General features: G+C 39.9%; 1 protein-coding gene across 1 annotated transcript; it reads right to left on the minus strand.

Annotated features, from left to right (window-relative positions):
• Window positions 1-868: 868 nt before the first annotated feature.
• On the minus strand, window positions 869-21,517 carry crtac1b (cartilage acidic protein 1b). The gene is made up of 15 exons (XM_027014886.3): window positions 21,315-21,517; window positions 17,920-18,122; window positions 15,748-15,944; window positions 15,465-15,601; window positions 12,927-13,083; window positions 11,840-11,974; window positions 11,591-11,736; window positions 8,948-9,084; window positions 8,146-8,228; window positions 7,290-7,390; window positions 6,828-6,996; window positions 4,482-4,627; window positions 4,305-4,347; window positions 4,026-4,169; window positions 869-3,699 (listed from the first exon to the last, which is right to left on the minus strand). The coding sequence occupies exons 1-15, from the start codon at window positions 21,378-21,380 to the stop codon at window positions 3,584-3,586; spliced, it is 1,980 nt and encodes a 659-aa protein (XP_026870687.2). The 5' UTR covers window positions 21,381-21,517; the 3' UTR covers window positions 869-3,583.
• Between the last annotated feature and the right edge of the window lie 618 nt (window positions 21,518-22,135).

Consider the following 22,135-nt stretch of genomic DNA (forward strand, 5'->3'; position numbering starts at 1 on the left):
AGTGGAAAGGGAACAGTGTTAAAGCCAGTGTTTATGGTACACTTCAAATGTTTGACTGAACATTTACATTTACGGCATTTAGCAGACGCTCTTATCCAGAGCGACTTACAAAAGTGCTTTGTCATTTACTCATAGAATATATCCAAGTACAGTATAGTAGGTTAGAATTAAACATACCAATTAACTAGAATACTGTAGAATACAGGGATGAATGCTGATACAGCAGTAATTGTTAACAGCTCATCGCTTTCCTCAGCCATTTAGATGCCAGATGTATGCTGTGTTCACCACTGTAACATCGTGGTATAGGTCGGCCATTTTTTACACTTGAAAGAACTCGACAACTTAAAAGAACTGCACAACATGAAGAGAAGCCATAACGATTCACTGTGTGTTTCCAGCGGTCTGATCTGAATTGGATCCCATTTCTATCGTTTACCCTCTCGGCCTATTTCGCAACAGCATCCTGAGAACAGCACCTGGGTAAACAGGTACATCACTGGGGTGAGCTCTGTTCTGCGCTTGCTCTGATCCATGTGGGACATGGCCCACGAGCCAGCGCCACCTCCCATATTCCGCATGGCCCAGACGCTTCAGAACTTCAAAGGGCCTGGCCCGGCCTTAGGACTGTAATGTTGCATTCAAACACAACAAACAGACAGTGACCTCACATCATGGCAGGCTGAATCTCTTTGGCTTTCCTGTCTCAGGTCTGATCTTTCTTGATCTCTTCTCCCAACCATACTGCCATCCCCCATTTCTTTAGTTATCATTATTCTGCTCACACACACACACACACACACACACACACACACACACACACAAAGGCACAGTATGCCATGAGCTTTTTAAGCATATCTGTTGGTTCCATGCATTGCTACATACACCATTTCCCACCATCACCATTTCCAAAAGTAAACAAACAAACCCCAGAAAATATTCCGGACTTACTTTATTCAGGCATAACAGTTCATTCTGCAAAAGACAGATGTTCATTCATTATAAATCAGAGATATGGCCACAGTCTGTGTCTGTTTACAGGTGAGCAATCTGTGCTGTTTTCTCCAGGGCACAGATGTTTTCCTGCTTTGTTCCCTTTGCTCCAAGGGCTTGAGCAGAGCTGACCTCACCATAGGGAGCTTCCCATTCCACAGACTAACCTCAGCATTTCAAACAGCAAACTAATGACCATTGCTGCGCCACTAAAGAATATCAAGGGAACTTTTCTAATAATATTTCTGCATGTCCTGTAACAATATTTGCTTATTGACATTTTATGATGTTGGCAGAGTTTTTTGTTTCCTCTTGTTTTTTTTCATCACTATGCAACTGTGGCACGTACTGCAGTGTAGTGAACACTGATTTCATCAGATCTGTAACTAGCACACATATTATTTGAATTACTTGGTGTTTACAGGACACATCCATCAGTTCTTGTTAGACTGGATGCTTGTGCAGAGCTTTTTGCCATGTTTAGTTCATAACTCAAACTGAACCACAAAATAGGAATTTGAACCAGAAAAGAGGGCCATACCCTTCCCACATATCGTAAGCAGCTTCTGGAGTGCTACTACACTATCACTGGCCATAGTCATAAACCTCACTAAAGGCATTAATAAAAGGCTACATTGGATAGACATAAGTAGGTTATCCCTTTCAGTTAAATATGATTAATCTGAATAATGGTAATATACAATGGTTAAGGAATGTTGTAAACAGATATGTTACTTTCTGCAGTTTTGGCAATTTTGACAGGTTCTTCATTTCATTAATTTTTCATGTAGTAAGCATGTAGGAGACAAAAACATTTTTTCACTTGCACAGGCTATGTAATTTAGCACAGATTTAAATTTCTCTAACACTGATTTTAATTCATTATTAACCAAAAAATAACCAAATTCCTGATTTGAGGAGAATGAATTGCTGTGATATCCAAACCATCATATTAAAGGTATTCTAATTAACTCCATGAACATATTTCTGTTTGTATCCTCACCATGGAGACAAAATCAAAAAGGAAATGTGTTAACCATCCATTGAAATAAATTACCGAAGTGTTATTTATTTAGAATTAAATAGGGCCAAAACAGGTCAAAGTAATTTTTTGGATTTCTGATGGCCTCAGCATTTCAGTAAAAGGATTGGTAGAGTTAATAAATCTATAAATATATGTACACAAGAGACTGCATGGCTACAGGAAATATCTGTGACAAATATTTATTATATCATGTTACCGTTTTAAATCAAATAATTAAATATAAAATCCTAATATTTCAACTTCTGAGAATATACATTTTTCCATTCTTGAGCAGTATTCTCTACACAATGCTCAGTGAATCAAGTGGGATACCATCTTAATTTGTTTAACTGAATCAACTTACATTTCACAAAATTAAAAAGCTGAAATCTGTTGTTGCAGCATGTGTCTGATGTTCACGATATCTCTTCTACACTGGCATTTGGAATACATTTAGAGGAATTTTAAAGTGATGCACTGCTAACAAAATGCAGTGATTACAGTGAAGATACTGACCACTACCTTAGCTGATTGCAGACATTTTTAGTTTGTACTGAACATAATCAGTGTTGCGTTTGGACAATGTGGAAGTAATACTCGTACTGTAGTATGTATTATATAGTCTTTACGGACAGTGACCTTGGCTAAGGCAGATGGCTGGGCATGCACTTCCCATCTCCAACAGTTTCTCTACACATCCCATTATAGACTGAATAAGCTGCAGCCACTGAATCCTTGGCACAGCCAGCATGAGTTAAGTGCAGCAGAGCAGCTCTAAAACCATGACCACTTTCTACACACGCACATTGCTTAAGGGTATAATCTTGGTTGGTTTCTTCTTTGAGTCTTTCACACTCTGTCTCACTACTGTTAGGCCCTGTATACACTTAAGAAACACGATGAGCCTTAGAAGTCTTGCAATTACATAAAAAAATGATAAATGTGGCAGGAGCCAATTCAACAAAATAAACATGAAGATTTACAAAGGCAAATAACATGATTCCAATTTAAATTGAATTACATTTCCAGCATAGATATGCACATTGTTTTGATAGAATTGACCCTGTAAATGTAGACATATTCTATAGAATCACCCTTAGAATGGTTGTTGAACCATTTTATTATTAAAACAACCCAAAGCTTACTGCTGAAGAATGACGTGACTTTGGACATATTTTCATATTATCATTGCAAAATTGACTGTATCCAGGCCTATACATAAAAAGGATACAATATGTGACTGAGAGCAACTGATGAATTGTCTGCCCTAGAGGTTGTCTGGCTAGAGGTTGGCTTCCTTTTCCATGCAATGCCTTTCTCACTTCTCAAGCTGCTTGGCATGACAACGGTGAATCTTTGTTTTTTAAAACATGAATGTCTTGTAACTTCCAGCAGGCATGCTAGGTGTCTGTATTACAGGTGTGCAAGGGATGGGGGCTGAAAATAAGACATAGCGAGGGCCACAGTGGGTGTGAGAAGTCCAGAGAGAGTTCACCTTACAGTGGGTACCCGGCACATGGGAGAGGGAGATCGACAGAGCCAGAGAACAGGAGAGCAGACAACCCATCAGGCCTGCAGGCAGGCAATGAATGTGGTGAGACCAGAGAGAGACAGTGGCCACAGGTGAGAGGCCCACAGTTTGAAAGCAGATGACCTGTTTTCTCCAAAGTAGGCTACTTGGGCTGTGAACAGAAAACAAAGAGAAAAAAGGAAAGCCAGCAACACTGATGTCACTGTGATATAATCCAGTGTAGGTTATTCACTGTAGTTTAATCCAGAAGATCTGATAATGTGAGAAAAGCCACAGGACATGGAGAGGACAGGGAATGCAAAAAGCAGGAACAGACATGCACATTTTGGATAAGCATGGGAATTGATTGTGTCAGTAACTTGGTCCAAAGAGCAATGCAGGTTATGAAAGCTGAAAGCAACATGACAACTGGGAGTTTTTTTTTTCCTTTCTGGGTACAGCTGCCCCATTACCCCTGAATTCCATCTCTCTACTCACCGACACAGGCTGTGCCCTCATCATTGGGCTCATACCCCTGGTTACATCTCTTGTTTGCACGGCACTTAAATCGCCCATAGGTATTGATGCAGATCGGACGCTCAGGGGGACAGACAGAGGGGAACTGAGTACACTCATCCTGGTCTGGGAATACAGTGGAATAAGGAATTGGACAATGGCCAGAAGATTTAGATTTACTGGTCACACACCTGATACCACAGAGTGTCAGAGGGTAACAAGAAGGTGATAGAACAACGATTGTTACAGTTTCAATCTTACCAGTGCAGCGGCCATGTTCATTAACAATAAATCCATGTCCACACTAGAGGAAAATAAGAACACTTGCTACATACTATTCTAGCACATTATTTTGTACTTTAGCACCATATGCACATGGTATATCAGCTTGTAAACAGAAGTGGGCAGACTGAATAAAAGACTATCGATTGCCCTCACCTCAATCTCCACTGCTGGGGTCCCTTCCTCCTCAGTCTTTGGGTAGTGGATCTCCATGACCGTGTTCATGTCACTGAGCTCCAACGGCTGAGCCACGGAACGTCCGTCTGGCCAGTAAACCTCCACAATGGTGGCCACGTCTTTCCCTGTAGGCAAAGTACACATTGAGGATGGAAAAAAAAGCTTCACAGTACTTTGAGAACAGTCTGCCTTTGTAACTTCCCCTCAGGGCTAGGAGACACAATGAATGATTTCTTCTCTTCATGCACACAGCTCTCAATGGAAAAAAAATTCCACTCAGGAGAAAAGGCCTCCCAAGAAGCTCTTCAGCAAAAGCCAGGTTGGAGCAGGCTGGGGTTTGGCACCAGAGTTGCAGGCTCTTAACAAATGCGCAAGAATGTGCTCGGCAGCAGCTGTGCACGGCACTGTGAGCATACTGAGGCCTGAACTTGTCTCAGATGGTGCCTCAGCCTCATTTGATAAAGTGAGAGAACGTATCTCATGACTAGCAGTGTATGAAAGAGAATCATGGGTTTGAGAGCTATTGGCATAGCAGGTAGCATTCTGCAGAGATGCTCAACTACCATGTTCAATCGGAGACCTTTGTGTTGCATGTTAGAGATGCCCACTAAGACTCACTTAGTGGGCATGTTAGAGATGCCCAATACAAATGAATTGTAGACACTTAATTGTGGAATAGAGGCCTGAAATGGCTTACTATATTATTATGTATCCCAGTCCATTCCCTTTGTACACCACCTAGACTGTTTCTGTCTTGCAAGACATGGCTGCCAGTGCCCCCAACAGAGGTTGGATAACTGGTGCGGCAGTTGTTATGGCAACATCTGAGACTTTGGCATTACTTGGCGCTCACCACAGAGACCATCCAAAAGAACCAAACCAGCAGAAGAGGGATGCAGAACTTCAAAGGGCAAGATATGAGAAACGCCACAGTGGGGAATGGGGGAATGGTGGACAGCCTGACTGCAAGCGTTTCCCCTTTCCTTCCATTCTTCTCTTTAGTCAAGCATGGAGAGAGGCTTTGAGTCTTTAATTAAAGCAACATTTCTTAGGTAAACAGATCTGCTGGGGCTGCCGCCAGGTTTCAGCCTGCCTCTACAGGTGCCCCTGGGGAGGGAAAGGCTGACATTTCACCTGCAGAAGCTAAGGAGGACACTGTAGGCCAGGAGGATTATCCTGTCCATGACTGCTAGTACTAAATAATACACATTTAGCTCCTCCACCTTTTATTTGGAAAAGGTAACTATGAAATGATTAGCATTTATACATTGTTCATTGATGAGTCAGCAAAGGAGATTCCACAGAGTATGATTCAGGGAACAGAGGAAAGATGTAAAACTGTGTGTTACTGCCTGTGTGGGGGATACAATCTACAACTACATATCAAGCATCCTTGCTTATTCAAGAACATGGATTAGTAGTCCTCTTCTAAGGTCTCTTGGTGTGAATTACTATTGGTTTTTAGCTCTGTACATGAGCATTTTGGCACCAAATATACATATCTGGCTGTACCCATGGACACGTACACACATACTTACAGGCCCATGGGGTGTTGGTGTGTTCATGGATGGGGAGTGTTTTGTTTTTTGCAGCGTATTTGGAAGGACCAGGGCTTGCAGCCAGCCACGCAGCGCTGCCACAAATCTGCCAGATGACTCCCCGATGAGCTGCCCAGGTCACGCTTGATGCAGCGCGTGTAAGCGAGCTGTGCAAAGGGAGCGTACCCGCATGCTGAGTGCCGGCCACCACACCTGTGCACCAGTATCCACACTGCCACTGACCTCCAGCCTGGGAAGACTCTCAGAGCACTGGCCTCTCCAGAACAGCTTGAGTTACCGTTCTGTGAGAACATGTGACCCAAGTGGACCCCCCCCACCCAGCAGGGGTTGCATCAGAGTGGGAATCAGCAGACAGCATGCTCATTTCCCTCCTGTGGGCTGACCTTTACATCTGCTACATGAAAGCAACTGTTGGATGGCCTAACTGCATAGCTGTTAGATATAGTTTGCCAAGTATATCATGATTTCTGTTAATTAGGATGTATTATCTGTCTCATACTGTACTTTTTTCATTATTATATTATTAATGAATTTCCTTTTGGAGCAATAAAATTATAATAGGCATAATATAATATGAAGGCATCTTTTAAACATTTTTAGTCTTTTTTTTTCTAAATTAAGAGCAAAACATTCATTTTGTTTATTTGTTTTATTATTATTTAAATCCAAGCTATTAGGACTCAAAGCTATTGGGACATAGAAACTGCAGAGGGTTTTTGTAAGCCAGGAATTTATAAACAAACTGGAGTAAACATAGAAAACCTACCCAGCCCAAAGTGAGCTACCGGTTCCATTTCACACAGGTATCCAGAGCCTCCATCAATAATACGTGTGTGAGCACTGTTTCTTTTAGTGTAGACCACCACTTTGGCCCCCCGCGCAAAAGCCCCAAACTGGGTGCGTGGAATCACACGCAGCCATCTGTTAGATGATCCCTGCAAGGAGACACCAACAACATGAGAAGGCCAGGCATTGATGACAATAAATCCTATTTATATCCTAACTATTTAAATACACTTTAACTGGCTAGAGGTATGGTAGATTTAACTAACCAATAAAATAACAATAAAATAATTCATTTGACTTGAGGAAAAATCAATTAAATGTGCATGAACTGCATCAAAAAGTATGACAAAGTGAATATTAAATATTTATTCTTTGGCATCATTCTGAATAACATTTAACATCCCCCCATCTGTACCCTCTCAAGTGTAGGTTTGCAGCTCACCTGGCTGACGCGGTATACAGAGATTGGCTGCGCTGCACTCTCTCCATGTGTTATCAGTAGGTCCAGCTGGCCATCCCCATCTAAATCAGTTACGGCAGCTCCTGCAAGACAAACACCAAGCATCTTGGACATGAAATGGGTGCCAAGGCCATGAAATTAATATGGACGCTTTGGTGCATCTCTTTCAATGTGTTTAATATGCACAATCAATCAGAACTGTAGTAAGGTACTATATGAGCTGAATTATTCATGTTAGTGAATATTTTACAGTTTTATAGCAGGTAGTCCCCCTGCTTAACATACATTATGGGAGATGTAAGGTCAATCATTCATGCTGATCCACTGAGATTCTTCATCACCTAATTAATGAAGAGACCTTGAATTTGAACCTTAAATTAACATAATGACCTGATACTAAATAATGATGAGCTGGTTGCTGCTGATTATCCTTGCTGCAACCTAACAACAGTTATACAGCAATGCATGACCATGAGCTGAAGCATTCCAAAACATCACAGTAGATCTCTGTCTCCACCCAGTGGTAAAGAGATGACATATCTGTGCTTGGAGAGATGTTCAGAGATGAATCTATACACTGCATCTCTAACATCTTACAGCAATCTTCCATAAATTATTATTCAGTCTTTAATATTATTACACATCTTTAAGAACCCAGGAGAAATCAAATGGAGAGGTTGTGTAAAAAAGAAAAAAAATCTTCAAAACACTCAATAATTCAAAATATTACCAAAAATTATATAATTCACTGTTTGTATATTTTAAATGGCAACTAAATCCAAGAACAGATTGTAATTATAGTGCAAATAGTCAGAGGTGTGCAGCCCAAGACCCATACCTGTTCCCCTGCCCTCGGGCTCGGATGCCTCCCCGATGTTCATCTCCTCTATCTGCGGGTCTCCATGTTCTCTCCGAGAAACCCTGCCAGAGCACTAAGCAATTACATGCCCTGGCCTCCCCTCCACCACAAAGCAATAGTTATCATACATGCCTTGACACATATTTAATTCTAGTCTCACTGGGCATATTCCTTTACAGACCTGCCTTTGGTGTATGAATCCTACTATGCTGATTTAATTTATGCTTTTAATTTAATTATGAATTTTCAGTCTGTCGTTATGCCAGTCTTTCTCTATAATAAAAATAAGTCAGTGGTTACTTGCTTCAGTTTGATTTAGAGAATTACTCTTTGCACTTTCAGAATGCAAAGGTCAGTCAGCAGGTCTTCTCTAGGGACCTGGGAAACAAATGTGCTCTGGCCTGCTGCAATACTGGGGAATCTGGATAGAGAAAGGTTATGGGGGATTCCACATCAGTAGTCCTGCAGGTTGGCACTAACTATATGGTTGTGGGCTTGTTGCTGATGTTTTTTGGCTGACTGGCCTGTAGCTTTAGCCATAAATCCACAACAATCAGGATTTCCCATTTTCCTGCCTTAAGACATTTTATCTGTTATTTAATAGTATGGCTGAGCTTTGCTTTGGCATCATTTTTTTTTGAAAATCTTTGATCAGACATGCTGCTGAAAGCATATTTGCTCCTGAAAGTATATTTGCTCCATCTGGACAACCTTTACATTTAATTTACCAGTTTATGTGTGTCAAACTCAATTAAGTCTTCCACAAGCCCTCTTCATTTACCTAAATAGTCTGTTGGCTGATGAGCCTCTATATGCGATGTTGTTGAAAAACACTTCCAGCTCATTATCATTGTCAAAGTCTGCTACAATGACTGTCCGCACAGGAGAAGGCATAGAGAACTTCTGCGTGGCTATGTCCTGAAACAGACACACAAGGATATCAGCAAATCACAGACTACATGTTCAACTTTATCACACTTGAATCTATTTATTGTGAAAGGAGCAAGAATTAGGATATAGCAGACACTGGGATAGGTGATTAATTACACAGAATCTTGGACAACTGAAGGGACAAAAAGTTTAACAAAATCTATCCTGTATGCACCATTAAACCGTAGTGCAGTTGGATAAGTAAATAATTGATGTGTGATGTCATCACTAAGTGCGTGTGTGACACAAGAGGCAAAGATGCTGGTAAATCATACAGCCCAAAGATCCAGCTGTGTCAGGAAGTGAGGGCACGAGGTAGTAACTGATATCGCCATGCATCAGTGGCACAGCAATAAGTCCAGGAAGAGTTATAGTACAGCCCTGCACTCCCTCAAGTATTTACCCCTCATTTTAATTATAAGGCTCATAAAGCCTGCTCAAGGAGTCCCACAGAGTGACTTTGTTCTGCCCAGGTGAAGGAGAGGTGACGGACAGCTCTGGACAAGCCTCACAAGTGGGGTGTAAAGGACAAGAGGGAAATAGAAGTTAACCTGTCTTAGCTTCTGCTCCTCACACTCCCATATTCCATATGAAGTCTTAAACTGTCAGGTTAGTATTATTTCATCATCATTCAATGATTCTATGGGGTATTATGTGCTTTGAAACTATGTAGCATCCCTTAAAACAAGCTTTTTGCACTATATATATTTGAACACAGTCTGAAACTGTATTTAATGTGGCAAGCTGGCATGCACTTGACAAATATGCACTTTCCTGTACCTACATGGAGTCAGTTCAGCTTTAATTAGCATTTCAGCAAAGTGCTAGAACATCTTAATTACAAATGGCAGAGTTCAGGGAAGCCAGCAGTGCGGACAAGTGCTCCCCCACAGGACATTAACTCAGCCCCTGACCCCCATAAAACTGCTCTCCACTCAGTTATCTGTCTGCTCACCCCCCGCCAAAAAATAAATAAAATTAAAAATAAAATTTCCCCATGACAATATTATAACAAATAAAAGTTATAGTAGCCTTACACAGACAACACAATTGCACAGTTCACAGCAATTCATGACTCATGTTTGAAAATAAATTGAAAATTACCTAGAAGCACTGTGTTTTCAATTATTACCTTTTTCCAGCAGCTTGTGCTAGGTTCATTAGGCACTACAACAGTGGCCATTGATTTTGGCATTAACTCAATTCCTGTCCTGCCAGTTGCTTCTTTACATTTGCTTCTGGGGGATTATAGAAGCTTTATGGATGTAGGTCTTTAAAAATACTAACATGCAACATTGCTATTTAGCTGATTATCAACAACATGGCTACAGTGGAAGAGCCTGACCACAAACAGGTCCTATGTGTAACATACAAGAATGAGGAGTCTCCAAATAGCATTGGTTACACAGCTAAGTATATTCTATCAAATTTTGAAATAGGTTTTTTTGTTTTTCAGACATAGATCAAGCCTGGTTCTACACTAAAATGCAACAAGAGGAACTTTGTATCATTTAGCATAAGTTAGTTAATTGCCACAGGGGCCAGGTGTAATATGTATTTGCAAAACTAGACCTACATGTCTTTAAATACTGTCTACCATATTTGAATATTGAATGAGTCAGATGTAATCAGGCATGCCCCTGATTGTAACGGTAATTGCATTGTGGTCATAATCGAAGCATCAAGCCCAACTGTGTGTGTGAGGAGGGCACTCACACCCTCATCAGCACTTTCTCCTCCAGCTTTAGTCTAATCAGCTCTGGCTCAATCTGCCAAGTAATCAGCAAGGATCATAAAACGAAGCATAGCTTCAGTAGCTCCCTAGAGTGTTTGCTGTGATGAGGTGCTCACTGCTCAATGGAATGAACAATAGTTGAAAAACCTCAACAAAAAGAGGGAAGCTCAGGCTAGTACCAAGTTCCTCAATGGAACTTTGTCAGTGTGTGCTATGTGCTGAAAGACACAAACAGACAAGAATGTTTCTCCATCAGACATCAATTAATACAAAGAAGCAAATTGACCAAAAATAAACAATGTTTTAAGGTTTGATTTTTTTTTCTGAATTAAAGACTTAAATGTTGAATCATGTCAAAAGCAGCAGCCAAAACATATCACTACAAGGAAAATTTTATGTGACCACAACCTTCCAGAAAAGGTTCTCCTATTGCTTGTACCCAAAAGATTCAAAACCTATTCAGGATTTATAACCACTACCAGGAAACAAAGAAACTTGCAACAACACTGTCCTTTGAACATTAGTACACCACAACCCTAACAAAACTTATAGTAGTCACATTTAGGATTAGGGTTAGGGTTAGGGTTAGCTTTGCTGTTTCAACTATTCCAAAAGCTTTTTCGATTATTTTAACCCTCAGAGATGGCCAAGATATCATCAACTTTAAATTTACTGCAAATAACAGAATAAGTAAAATGGTCTTTAGAGTAATAGCTTATATATCATAAAGACAACTGATACAGATCTCAAAAAACCCACCTTGAATCTTTGTTTACGGTTATTGCTTAGCTGCAAGAACAGCCGATGGGGCCCATTCCAGTTGCCATACACAATGTCTGTCCTCCCATCCCGATTAAAATCGGCTAGAGCTACACCACGCCCATGCTGCATTGGGTCCTCAACTCCTGTAAAAAGCATGCACCATCCTTTTGGAAATGCACATATGAGAATGCAAGCTTTTTTGCTGTAGATGTGTCAAAGGTTCCTGTGACTACTATCACTGCTCACCTGCCTGCGCCGCGACATCTGTAAACGTCCCGTCACCATTGTTGCGGAACAGGAAGTTGGGGCTGTACTCGTTGTCGCAGAATATGTCAGGGAGTGTTTTGCTGAGGATGGGCCCCACCACAACCCCGCGTCCCCCTACAGCACAGAGCAGATGCCGCGGCGATCATCGAATGCCATGCATAGACCACTGCCTTTCCAGCTCATTTCCTTGCACAGGCATGCCACTGTTTCTGCTGACACAGATGCTGCCTGCTCACAATCACATTACAGAGAGGATGAGCACACACAGTTAGCCAGCATCAAAAGAGCCCGGACTGCATGGCTCTCCATGCAGTACTACACAGAAGCAGGGCGGAGGTTGCGAGTGACTAAATTCTGAGATGAGATATAAATTAGATATAATGAGATATAAACTTTTTAATGTTTCTTTCGTAACAAGACAAAGATTGTTTGAAATCAGGTGCTCATCCAATGATCCAGAAAATGCTTTTTGCAACAGCTTTGCAATTTGTACTTCTGCACATCACCAAATACTTATATTCTCACATGACTAAAAAAGGGTACTTGGACTTCCCTCTCCAAATCACCCAGCGTTCCTCTGAAGGGACTTTCAGGGCAATATCCTCTGTGACCTTGTTTTAGCACCACTCTTATTCCCTCTGCCTCAGTGCACAGCCTTCCACAAGTGTGCTTGGACTGAAACTCCACTGGATAGGGGATCAAACCCCACTTCACAGTCTACAATGATGAATGGAATGTTTGGCCCATTGAGCAAGTCCGGCGTGAAATATGGCTCCATCGTCCTTGTGCCTCCCTATGACTTTCAGTGTAGTAAAGCGCTGAGTAGGCCAAACACAGCCGATCACCTGCAGCACTGCTGCCTCCCAGGCTCTTGCTGTTAGGGCTGCTTTAGCCGATAAACACTGTCTATAACTCAGCAACTTGGGCTTGATATGAGCGCTGGGTTCTGGTGTAAATCAGCTGCAGGGGAAAAGCTCACTGTGCCTTCAGCTAACTGCTTGTAGAGGTCTCCAGTAATGGATGACCCTGTCTATACACACACACACACACACACACACACACACACCTGTAAATTTGTTAACCCCAGCCTGCTCGGCCACATTGATTAGAGCGATGACCCCTTTTGACAGGTCGCTGGCACTCTCGTCCATTTCGATCAAAGCGTGCGGCCCAACATTGCCGCTGGCGTAGTTAGCAATGTAGATGGCATAATGCCCTGTTCCCTGTGACAAACAAACAATGAGATATAGAAGCAGATGAGAAAGCAAATCTGTAGAGATCAGAAGGAATATCAATATAAAACACAAAATAAAATGTGTTCAGAACAAGAACATTTCCAAAGATTATTTACTGTGCATATATTATTATTTACTGTGCATCTTAACAGATTTCTGGTCCAAAAACAAAACACATGATTATGCTATTACTAAACCCAGCATGTTTAATGTGCATCTCCAAATGCTAACTACCACCTCACTAGATTCTACTGTCTTCATCTCTTTTGTTTGGGGACCCCCTCCCTGCTCTTTCACTGCTCTCTCCAGCACCCACCCCATGGATATTAATTTCACACCCCATTATCAGACTGAGTCCCTACAGGCATGAACTCAGTGAAGGAGCAACCTAAATGAACTTACACACACACTTTCAACAAAGGCTCTGGTGATCCCTGCATCTCCACATCAGGGAAATGATGAAAGAAAGAAATATATGCATAAGTATATAAATACCACTACCTGCTCCTTGCAGCCCTAATGAGGCATAAGAATGTAAATGTCAAAAACATTACACTGCTCTCTGCACTTTCCACAATGTCAACTCAGGTCAAGAAAAAAGGCAAAGGAAATTGGGTTAAAGGAAAATGTTATGCACTCTAAATAAAGAAAATATACAAACCTATAGACTTCACTTATACATAACCCTCTTTCTCATATTTTATTTTTTTTTATTTTTTTTTACATATATCACCTAAGGAGAAGCAAAGGGGGTAGAGAAAGTGGAAGATCATTCCAATCCACACAGTACAACTGAAATGCACCATAACTATATCTGTGAATCTGTTCCTTAAGTGATGCAGTCCAATAGTCTGAAGGGTTCTCTCCATCTCACCAAGGCCAAGAAAGGACCATGTACTTTTCACCTCTGTACTTTATTACATTGCCATTAAGCCTAAAAAAGCAATCAGTCTGCCATTTAAATGCTACTGCTTTGCTCTCATGTGTCCTGCTGCTTTTGGGAAGTGTTCCAGAGGCAGTCATAAGTGCAGGGATAATTACCAGCCCATGCAGAGAGGAGTGACTGAGGACCAATCTATTTCCTGTCCAAGGAGCAGGTCAATACATCTCCCTGTCCACCTTTAAGTGACAAATGGCTGCACTTCATTTTCAAGGAGAACTCAATATTTTAAAAATGCATTTGAATATTATCTGTCCTTCAGGGTGATAAGAATCTATGGATAAACAGATCAAGACCCCTACATGATTTAAGACATAATATCTCAATCCATGTCATTTGAGTCTCTGACCTTCTACCACTGTAACTTCTAAAAGAAACAGGACAAGCATGTGATTAAGGATCTCTGGCTTCTTCATTAGAAGTTAATTAAAATTTCCCAGAGTATCTTTGGCCTGACTGTGCTACTAAGAAATGATGCAGCAATTATTTTTTTATTTATTTTTGCTCCAGTTCAGTTAAACCCAGACTGAACACATTTGTGTTTTGTTTCACTTTAGCACCATTTTCCTGTGGTGCTAAATCTCATGTGCAGGGCCATGGAACAGCATCTTCTTATTGCTCAGTCAAATGAAGCTGCAGTCAAAAAATCTATTTCAATCCCTCGCCTGCTGCTCCACAGGATAAGTGGACATCGTTCATCGCTGACTGCAGTGGAGAACAGTTTTGAGGCAGTAATGTGCAGTTCAGCCTATTGTATTTTGGCTATCATGCAGATCATGATAAGCAATCTATCAAACTTCCTCTGATTAGATTTAGATTATATGGACAGGCAGAAGCTGGCATGTACCTGCACAGAAGTAAATTGAGGTAATATCTGTCTCCTTGAATGTGTCTCAAAAACAGATAAGTCCTTGCCTTTTCTAATTATTATGCCCTATGATGCACTGTCATGGACAAACATAGTGCACCACAAAGGGACTGTCATAGCAGCTTGTTGGCAGAGGCGGGACTCACAGGGAAAGTGAGTTATAGCATGTGTAGCCTGCGAGTTCCTATGGGTGAAAAATGAAGACAGTAATGGAGTGTAAAATGTCACCAAACAATATGCAGAACTTGCACTCTCTCAGTGGCCAACCTAGCACGGCCATTTCCCAAGTCAGCTTCACATCAATATACACATTTGGCTCCTACATACCGGCTGTGTTCTTGATCAGAGAGCCTTAAGGATATCAGAGGACTTTGTCATGCCATAGAAATAAGGTATAAAGTTTCTTTTAAGTATCCATTCAAGCAGCATTCACTGGAATTAAATTTAAAGTTGAGCTGCTGCAAAGAACTTTCCTGATTTTCTCCACAGATGATTAGCAAGGGAGAATAGCAGGGGCCATCTGAGAGACTCATTCAGGAAGATGTGGTGAGGCACCATTACCTTTCTGTCTACACAAGCTACTGATCGACCTGCCATGCGATTGGCAACATCTCTATGTTCATTTATCTCATCATTCAGGAGGTCCTCAAAGCGTCCATTGCGAAACTTGAAGAGCTTATCAGTGTAGGTTGCTCGACCTAGTCAAGGAAAGGATATCATGGCATAGATTAACAGAATTTTATCTTGAAGTATCATTACAAAGCAAATTGTTTCTTTATGCATTATTTTTCATTTCTATACTTGAGTTTACATTTCTAAATAAGAGCCATCTTCTTGTAAATACCTGAGAAAGCATTATTGGTGTTGAGAACATAGATTTCCTCTTTCCCATCACCATCTATGTCACATGCTGTCACGCCAATAGCATTTCCTTGCCGATCTCTGAGTGCATAGAATGGGGAGCTGCGGTTGTCTACTGCAATGTTCATTAATCTTTTCTTTACCTTATCATACTTCAGCACCAGGTTTGGCCCATTGTACCTGCATGGTGGAAACATTATTCTTTTTTAATATTACATTCATAATTGTTTCTATTAACTATCACACAAATATTCTAAAGTAAAAGTAATTGTAGCCCTACATAGTGTACTTACAAAACCTTAACAGTGTCTCTAACAATTTCCAACCAACTAACAAATATGAGATGCAGGTGCCAATCCCCTCCCTCTCAATACAGCAGGCTTTTAAAACCAAGGTCTCATAATAACCAGTACCAGTTTTCCCTGACAACACCACAGTGGATCACCGCAGTCAAAAAGTACATTTCATTACTCTTTAATCATACCAAACTCTAAAAGCCAACCTTATAAACAATAATGATATGACTTCCTGCAGCCTGGCCCTGTACTGAGCTGCTGTGCTTCAGAAAAGCAAAAGCCTTGGGGTTCTATTAATCCCACTGTGAGAATGCCAGGGGTCAACTCCAAAACTAGACAGAACTATCCAATTACTTCAATTTTCATCGACATAGATGCATTAAACTGCAAATGACAATTTTTTTTTTTTCCATGATCATTCAGTTTCTGAAGAAAGATTACTTTTAAATCGAAGATTCCCTTGACTAAACTAGATTCCTGGCAGGTATGTTTCATTCAAATGTAATAGTGATTGAAGAGAAATGTATTTAAAAACATACAATAAAATCTATATTGGGTTCAAAAAACAAAAAGGTTACATTTTCTGAGTTTGGATAACAACCTCAGTGGAGGCGCTATGTTTATTGTTTAGCAATGCTTTTCGCAGGTAATATATCTTACATGGGGTTTTACATGTGTACTGGTTCCGCGCGGTATACCGGTACCACTCCACAACGCTTAATTCAGTCTAAGTTGCGGTTTATATTCACATATTGTTTTCGTAAGAGATCAGATATAATAACATAAGTTATAATATAACCTGCATAAGATTTTATTGTCTTTTACCTCAAAAATAAACTTCATAGATCGAATTATTTTTCAAACGATAATTTCAGTACATTAGTCTCACGTTACCCGTTAGTCCTCACTACGCAGAATACAGAGAGACGATATTCAGTTAGTTATTAATTGGGAAAGTGACCAGTTTTGATCTGAACAATGCCAAAAGTTCAAGTACTCATGAATAATAATAACAATTTTAAAATTCTAATATGTCTGTTGCCCCAAACAATAAACTCTGGCAAATGAGAAAATAAATGTACGATATATTACATTTGTATACTAAGTGAACATAATGGTACAGAATGATCTCAGAATTATACAAGAATGATTTTCAATCCAAAAAACATGTATATAATGAAATAAATACACATTTTAATTTATTTGGACAGTATGGCAGTATTTGGGAATAAGGCTGTCACCCTGGGGAACATGGAGAAGGCAAAAGCATTAGTTCATATGGATATCATCTTAAAAGAAATTGGCATGGATAGTGCTAATGTGGGAAGGGGTTGTGGATGGTGTTAATGTGGGGATGAGGTGTGGATAGTGTTAATGTGGGGATGAGGTGTGGATAGTGTTATTATGTGTATGTAGTGTGGATGGTCTTAATGTGGGGATTGGGTGTGGATGATGAAGCAAGAATGTGGATGGCATTATTTAAATTTGGAGTGTGGATGGGGTGAGGATGATTAAAATATCTGTTTTCATTATAAGCCTAGATTAAATGAAATATCAAAAATATTTAATGTTGTACTCTTTCTAGCTATAGACCTTTACCATGCATGGCAAGCATCAAAAACAGACACATTGCATATTTTTGCACTTGGAGCTTTTACATTTGTATTTCCATGCCATGTGTGCTGCACACAGTTGGTGTAGAAGATTACACTGATTGTGAATATCTCAGGCTGTGGTGGAAAGGTCTGAACTATTCCTTTAAGATTGGTTTGCAGAACACCTAAATAGTTGGACTGCGTATGATTGCATTTCTGTGAATCACTTATGTAATTATTGCAAATATAGAACTAAATACTTACCCAGCAACAAATATCTCTAAATCGCCATCGCCATCCACATCAGTGATTGCCATACCATAGTTAAGCTGGGTTGGATTGTTGTCATAGTCAGGGGGAAGGACACTCTGAGTGACAGCTGCAAACATGGGCTCTGAGCGCTGGGCCCAGGACTCAGCAACTGCACCCAGGGAGAGCACTATCATCCACACAGTCATGGTCACCTGCTGAAGCCACACATCACGTTAGTGTTTTAGAAAACATTCCTGCAGATCCTACATATTATAGACCTGTGGGAAATGGGGGGGTTCTTTGATTCAGGTAGCCAACCACTTCAATCCAAAAAGCTTCCTTCATTCACATCCAGCTGAGGTGAGAATAACTCGTTCACAGCCATCTAGCAGAAAGATTACGTATTCTTATATTTCTTTGGTTTACATCAATATTCCTGGGATAAAATTTCCAATAGATAATTTTAAGACCATCCCTGGTATAATATGGGCATTATAACCTGGCTTTAGCATGTGCCTGCAATGCCCAATATCAGTGTAGTGTATTTGTTTTTCTAAATATAAATGCAGTCCTCTTTTCCACACCATGGAATTTTTGACTAGAAATTGAAATGGATTCTTTATGTTATGCCATCTGTAAAATCCTGAAAATGTGAAGTTAAAATGAATATTGAACAATAGGTTAGACCAACTTAAATGAGCTCTCATGAGCTCTCATGAGCAGCAACCATTATCACTTTAGAAAAGCATGTATTCATTCATATTTTTTTCCTACTGTAATGAGCATGAAGCCAAACTTGATAGTGAGTTTTACCTTACATACATTTGTTACCAACAGCAGTAGACCACACAGTACAAGAAAAAAAAAAGTTTATCGGGAAATGTAGTAGTCCAATTGCAACAAATAAAAAAGCATGGTATGCTGTACTTTCCACTGAAGTATAATACACCATCTATGTAGCGGCAACATGATGAACCCCTACCCTTCACCCCATTAGTCTGCATGCTGGTTATAACTTTAGCCTCGTCTGTGAGAAAGGCATCTCTTACAGCTGGGCTTGAGACATCAGAAAGGTTTCACATTAAGAGGCAATTACCTGGTCAACATTCCACTTACAGGGCAAGAACATAAATCGGAGGCTGAGGACAGGTGAAAGGCCAGGTCCAAATTAAGACTTCAGAGTAAAAGCAATCACACTGCACATGGGACAGACATTTCAGACAGCAAAATCTATTTGTGACAAAGAGATTCTGAGGCATTCTTGGAGCACAGGAGTCATGTACTTAACTGTCTGGATGGGTTAAATTCAGTGGTTGTGTTTCAGTGTTAGTACAAGGCTATTTGTGGATATGGGCAGTAGTGGACAGTGGATTCTGTGATCAGTCAATAATAAATTTATAAGAAGGAAAATCATGCTCATGTCAGCATAATATTGCCCACTGATGACTTTTGGTCATCAGTTGGCAATATGTGAGTCATGAAGTCATCAGTGAGTCATGAAGCAACTTATGCTATCAAAAAGACTTGAAAATTACCTGAGTACATGCCCATTTAACATATAGATATGGGTATGTATTTAATTATATGGTCATGCTGAATGCAACATGATCTCCATAACATTCTAATACACAGACCAGTAATGCTGAATTTAAACAGTAAAGTGGACTGTAAACACTACAATGAAAGTCAAACAGATGGAGCAATTGTGAATACAGTACATGGAGGCAGTGAATGATGAGAAATGGAAAGCGATAGATGAAAGAAGGCATCACTGATATATGGAGCCAGAGTACAGGAGGCTTTACAAGCTGGCAAAATTTATGAAGAGACCACCCTTATTAATACAGTACAGTGCAATAAACTCAAGTCTTCTAACTCCATTCACTTTACTAGAGTCCTGAAGACATGCAGCTGTAGGATCAATGTGATGAATGTGTCCTCGCCAAGTTCAAATGCTTGAGATAGGACACATGTAGCCCAACAACCCCATTACTGCAAAATTATACTAGCATCAATGTAAGTCAATACTAAAACAATGAAAGGTTTTTGATATTATGACGGGTTGTTTCTAGAAATATTACAAAATAAGTATAGCAACTAGTGTATATCGATTGATATGGTGTATGTATTGACTGAAGGTGGGAATCAGTCAGGATAAAAGAAATGTTAAATGGAAAATGCATGCCATTTTATGTTGTACACAGTAACATTTCTGACAGATGATATCTTCAGGGACAAATATAGGTTTAACTATGACTTATTATGGCTTAGGTAAGAGAGGTGTTACAATGCTGTTTTAATGATTTAATCTGTACAATGTGCATGCATGTCACTGAAAAAAGGTCTGCCCATATAGAATTGGAATAAACTTTTGATTGAGGAAAGATATATAACCAGGTAGAACTGGATGTAACTTGAGCTCCAAAGCAGACACAACTACAAGGGATAGATTTCCAGCCATTCTCCAGTCTGGACATGGTGATTCATCCAGAGGAGGTATTTATGGTGGTGCTTCTCCTTCATTTCACTGCAGCTGTACACAATGCAATGCTTACACTGAATATGAGAACTGCTTCCATAGTACACTATCTTCAGTAAAGTCCTAGGAGTTAGACAATATTCATTTACTATAAAATATGATATTATAAGTGTTACTTTTAAAGGCTGTTTGAACATGCACAAGTGCATCAGTGTCTGACTTTGCAGGCTGACTTTCAACACAATATATCTTAATGTGCAATTTATCTTCATATGCAACCTTACAAGTTCTGGAACATTTTGACTTATGCTACTGGCTCATTGAGAGACCTAAAATAAATGTATGATTGGTCCCTTAATGTCTAATTAAGTTAAATTAATTTAAGTTATTGAAAAACAGGAATAATATTTAAAAATGTAGATGAGTTTGTTCTTATCTTGCGCTAGCTGTCAGACATCCCTTAGATTTTGATAGGACTGCGACAAAGACCAGTATCTTCAGCTCTGAACACGAACGCAAGAGTCCTTTCCTTGTGAAGGACATCAACTGCACACGCTGAAACTCTTGTAAACTTAGAACAGGCGCCCTTGATAGATTAATTATAGTGGCGCTTCTCTTATATTATTATAAAACCTATTCCATCATACACAACGCAAGTTTTTCATCATGCACGTTATATAGATGCACTACGCAATTTGCACATATTACATCATTTTAAAACATCCCCTTAAGTACGAAATAAAATTCTTAGATGAAAAAAAAAAACATTGTAAGAAGCACACAGATTTAACAGCAAGTATTTCTTAAAATACTTCTTTTAAGGTAAATAAACTTTTGCCACCCAATCGCTATGTGATAAGCTGACATCGGAAAATTAAAAATTATATATATAGCCTAAAAGTAACGTGTATTTAGAGATCATACGCACGTCAAGCGGAGAATTCTCAAGATCCGGTATAAGGGGTTGCATTGATGTTCTGTAAGGTAAATACATCGCTGGAGATCAAACAGCATGCACTTGTGAAGTAACGACACCTACATTAAAAAGACGACAGCGACGGGCAATAATGATTTTCCTCCGTTGTGGGTCTCACTGGATACCCTGTACGTCTCTTGGGTGCTACAGAGTAGTCCTTTTTCACAACTTCTCAAGAAATTGCTTTAAGTAATCAGTTAGGCTATTTATAAATATGTCCAATGGCAATAGCTTAAAGTGAATACTTTAAAAATTAGCCAATGGCATGCATGGAGGGCAGAGCTAAACTTGCGGCAGGAAAGTGGAATAGCCTACAAATGGTTTTCCTCTGATCTGAGATCATCTTAATTTCCTTAACATTCCGGTAAGATTAGGATTTGGCTACGAGTAACTGATCCTTCGTCAGATAAGAGAATTAATGAAATTACTCCAGGTAGTTCGACATGATGTCCACCTGAGGTAAACTCTGCCTAGTAGTCTTGTCTACTAGGAGTCTGTTACCGAATCAAAGTTGGCACTGTCAGTTATTTTGTGTCCGAATGAATATTTAAAATAATGTTGAACTATCTGCGTTTGGAATGTTACTCAATGTAAAAATCATGGATGATATTCAGTCGTAAATCTTAACTGACGCCTTGGAGATCTGAAGTTCAGTTTTATGTGGCGTCTGAAGTGTTTCCTGTTGTTAAACATATGCAATGCCTCACTTTCTTTAATAGCCGAATCATTGTGAGACAAAAACTAGACGTCTAGGCTTCGAGCGCTACCTCAAA

Source organism: Electrophorus electricus, chromosome 12, assembly GCF_041902795.1.
Source record: "Electrophorus electricus isolate QZ-2024a chromosome 12, ASM4190279v1, whole genome shotgun sequence".
Classification (NCBI taxonomy): Eukaryota; Metazoa; Chordata; class Actinopteri; order Gymnotiformes; family Gymnotidae; genus Electrophorus; species Electrophorus electricus.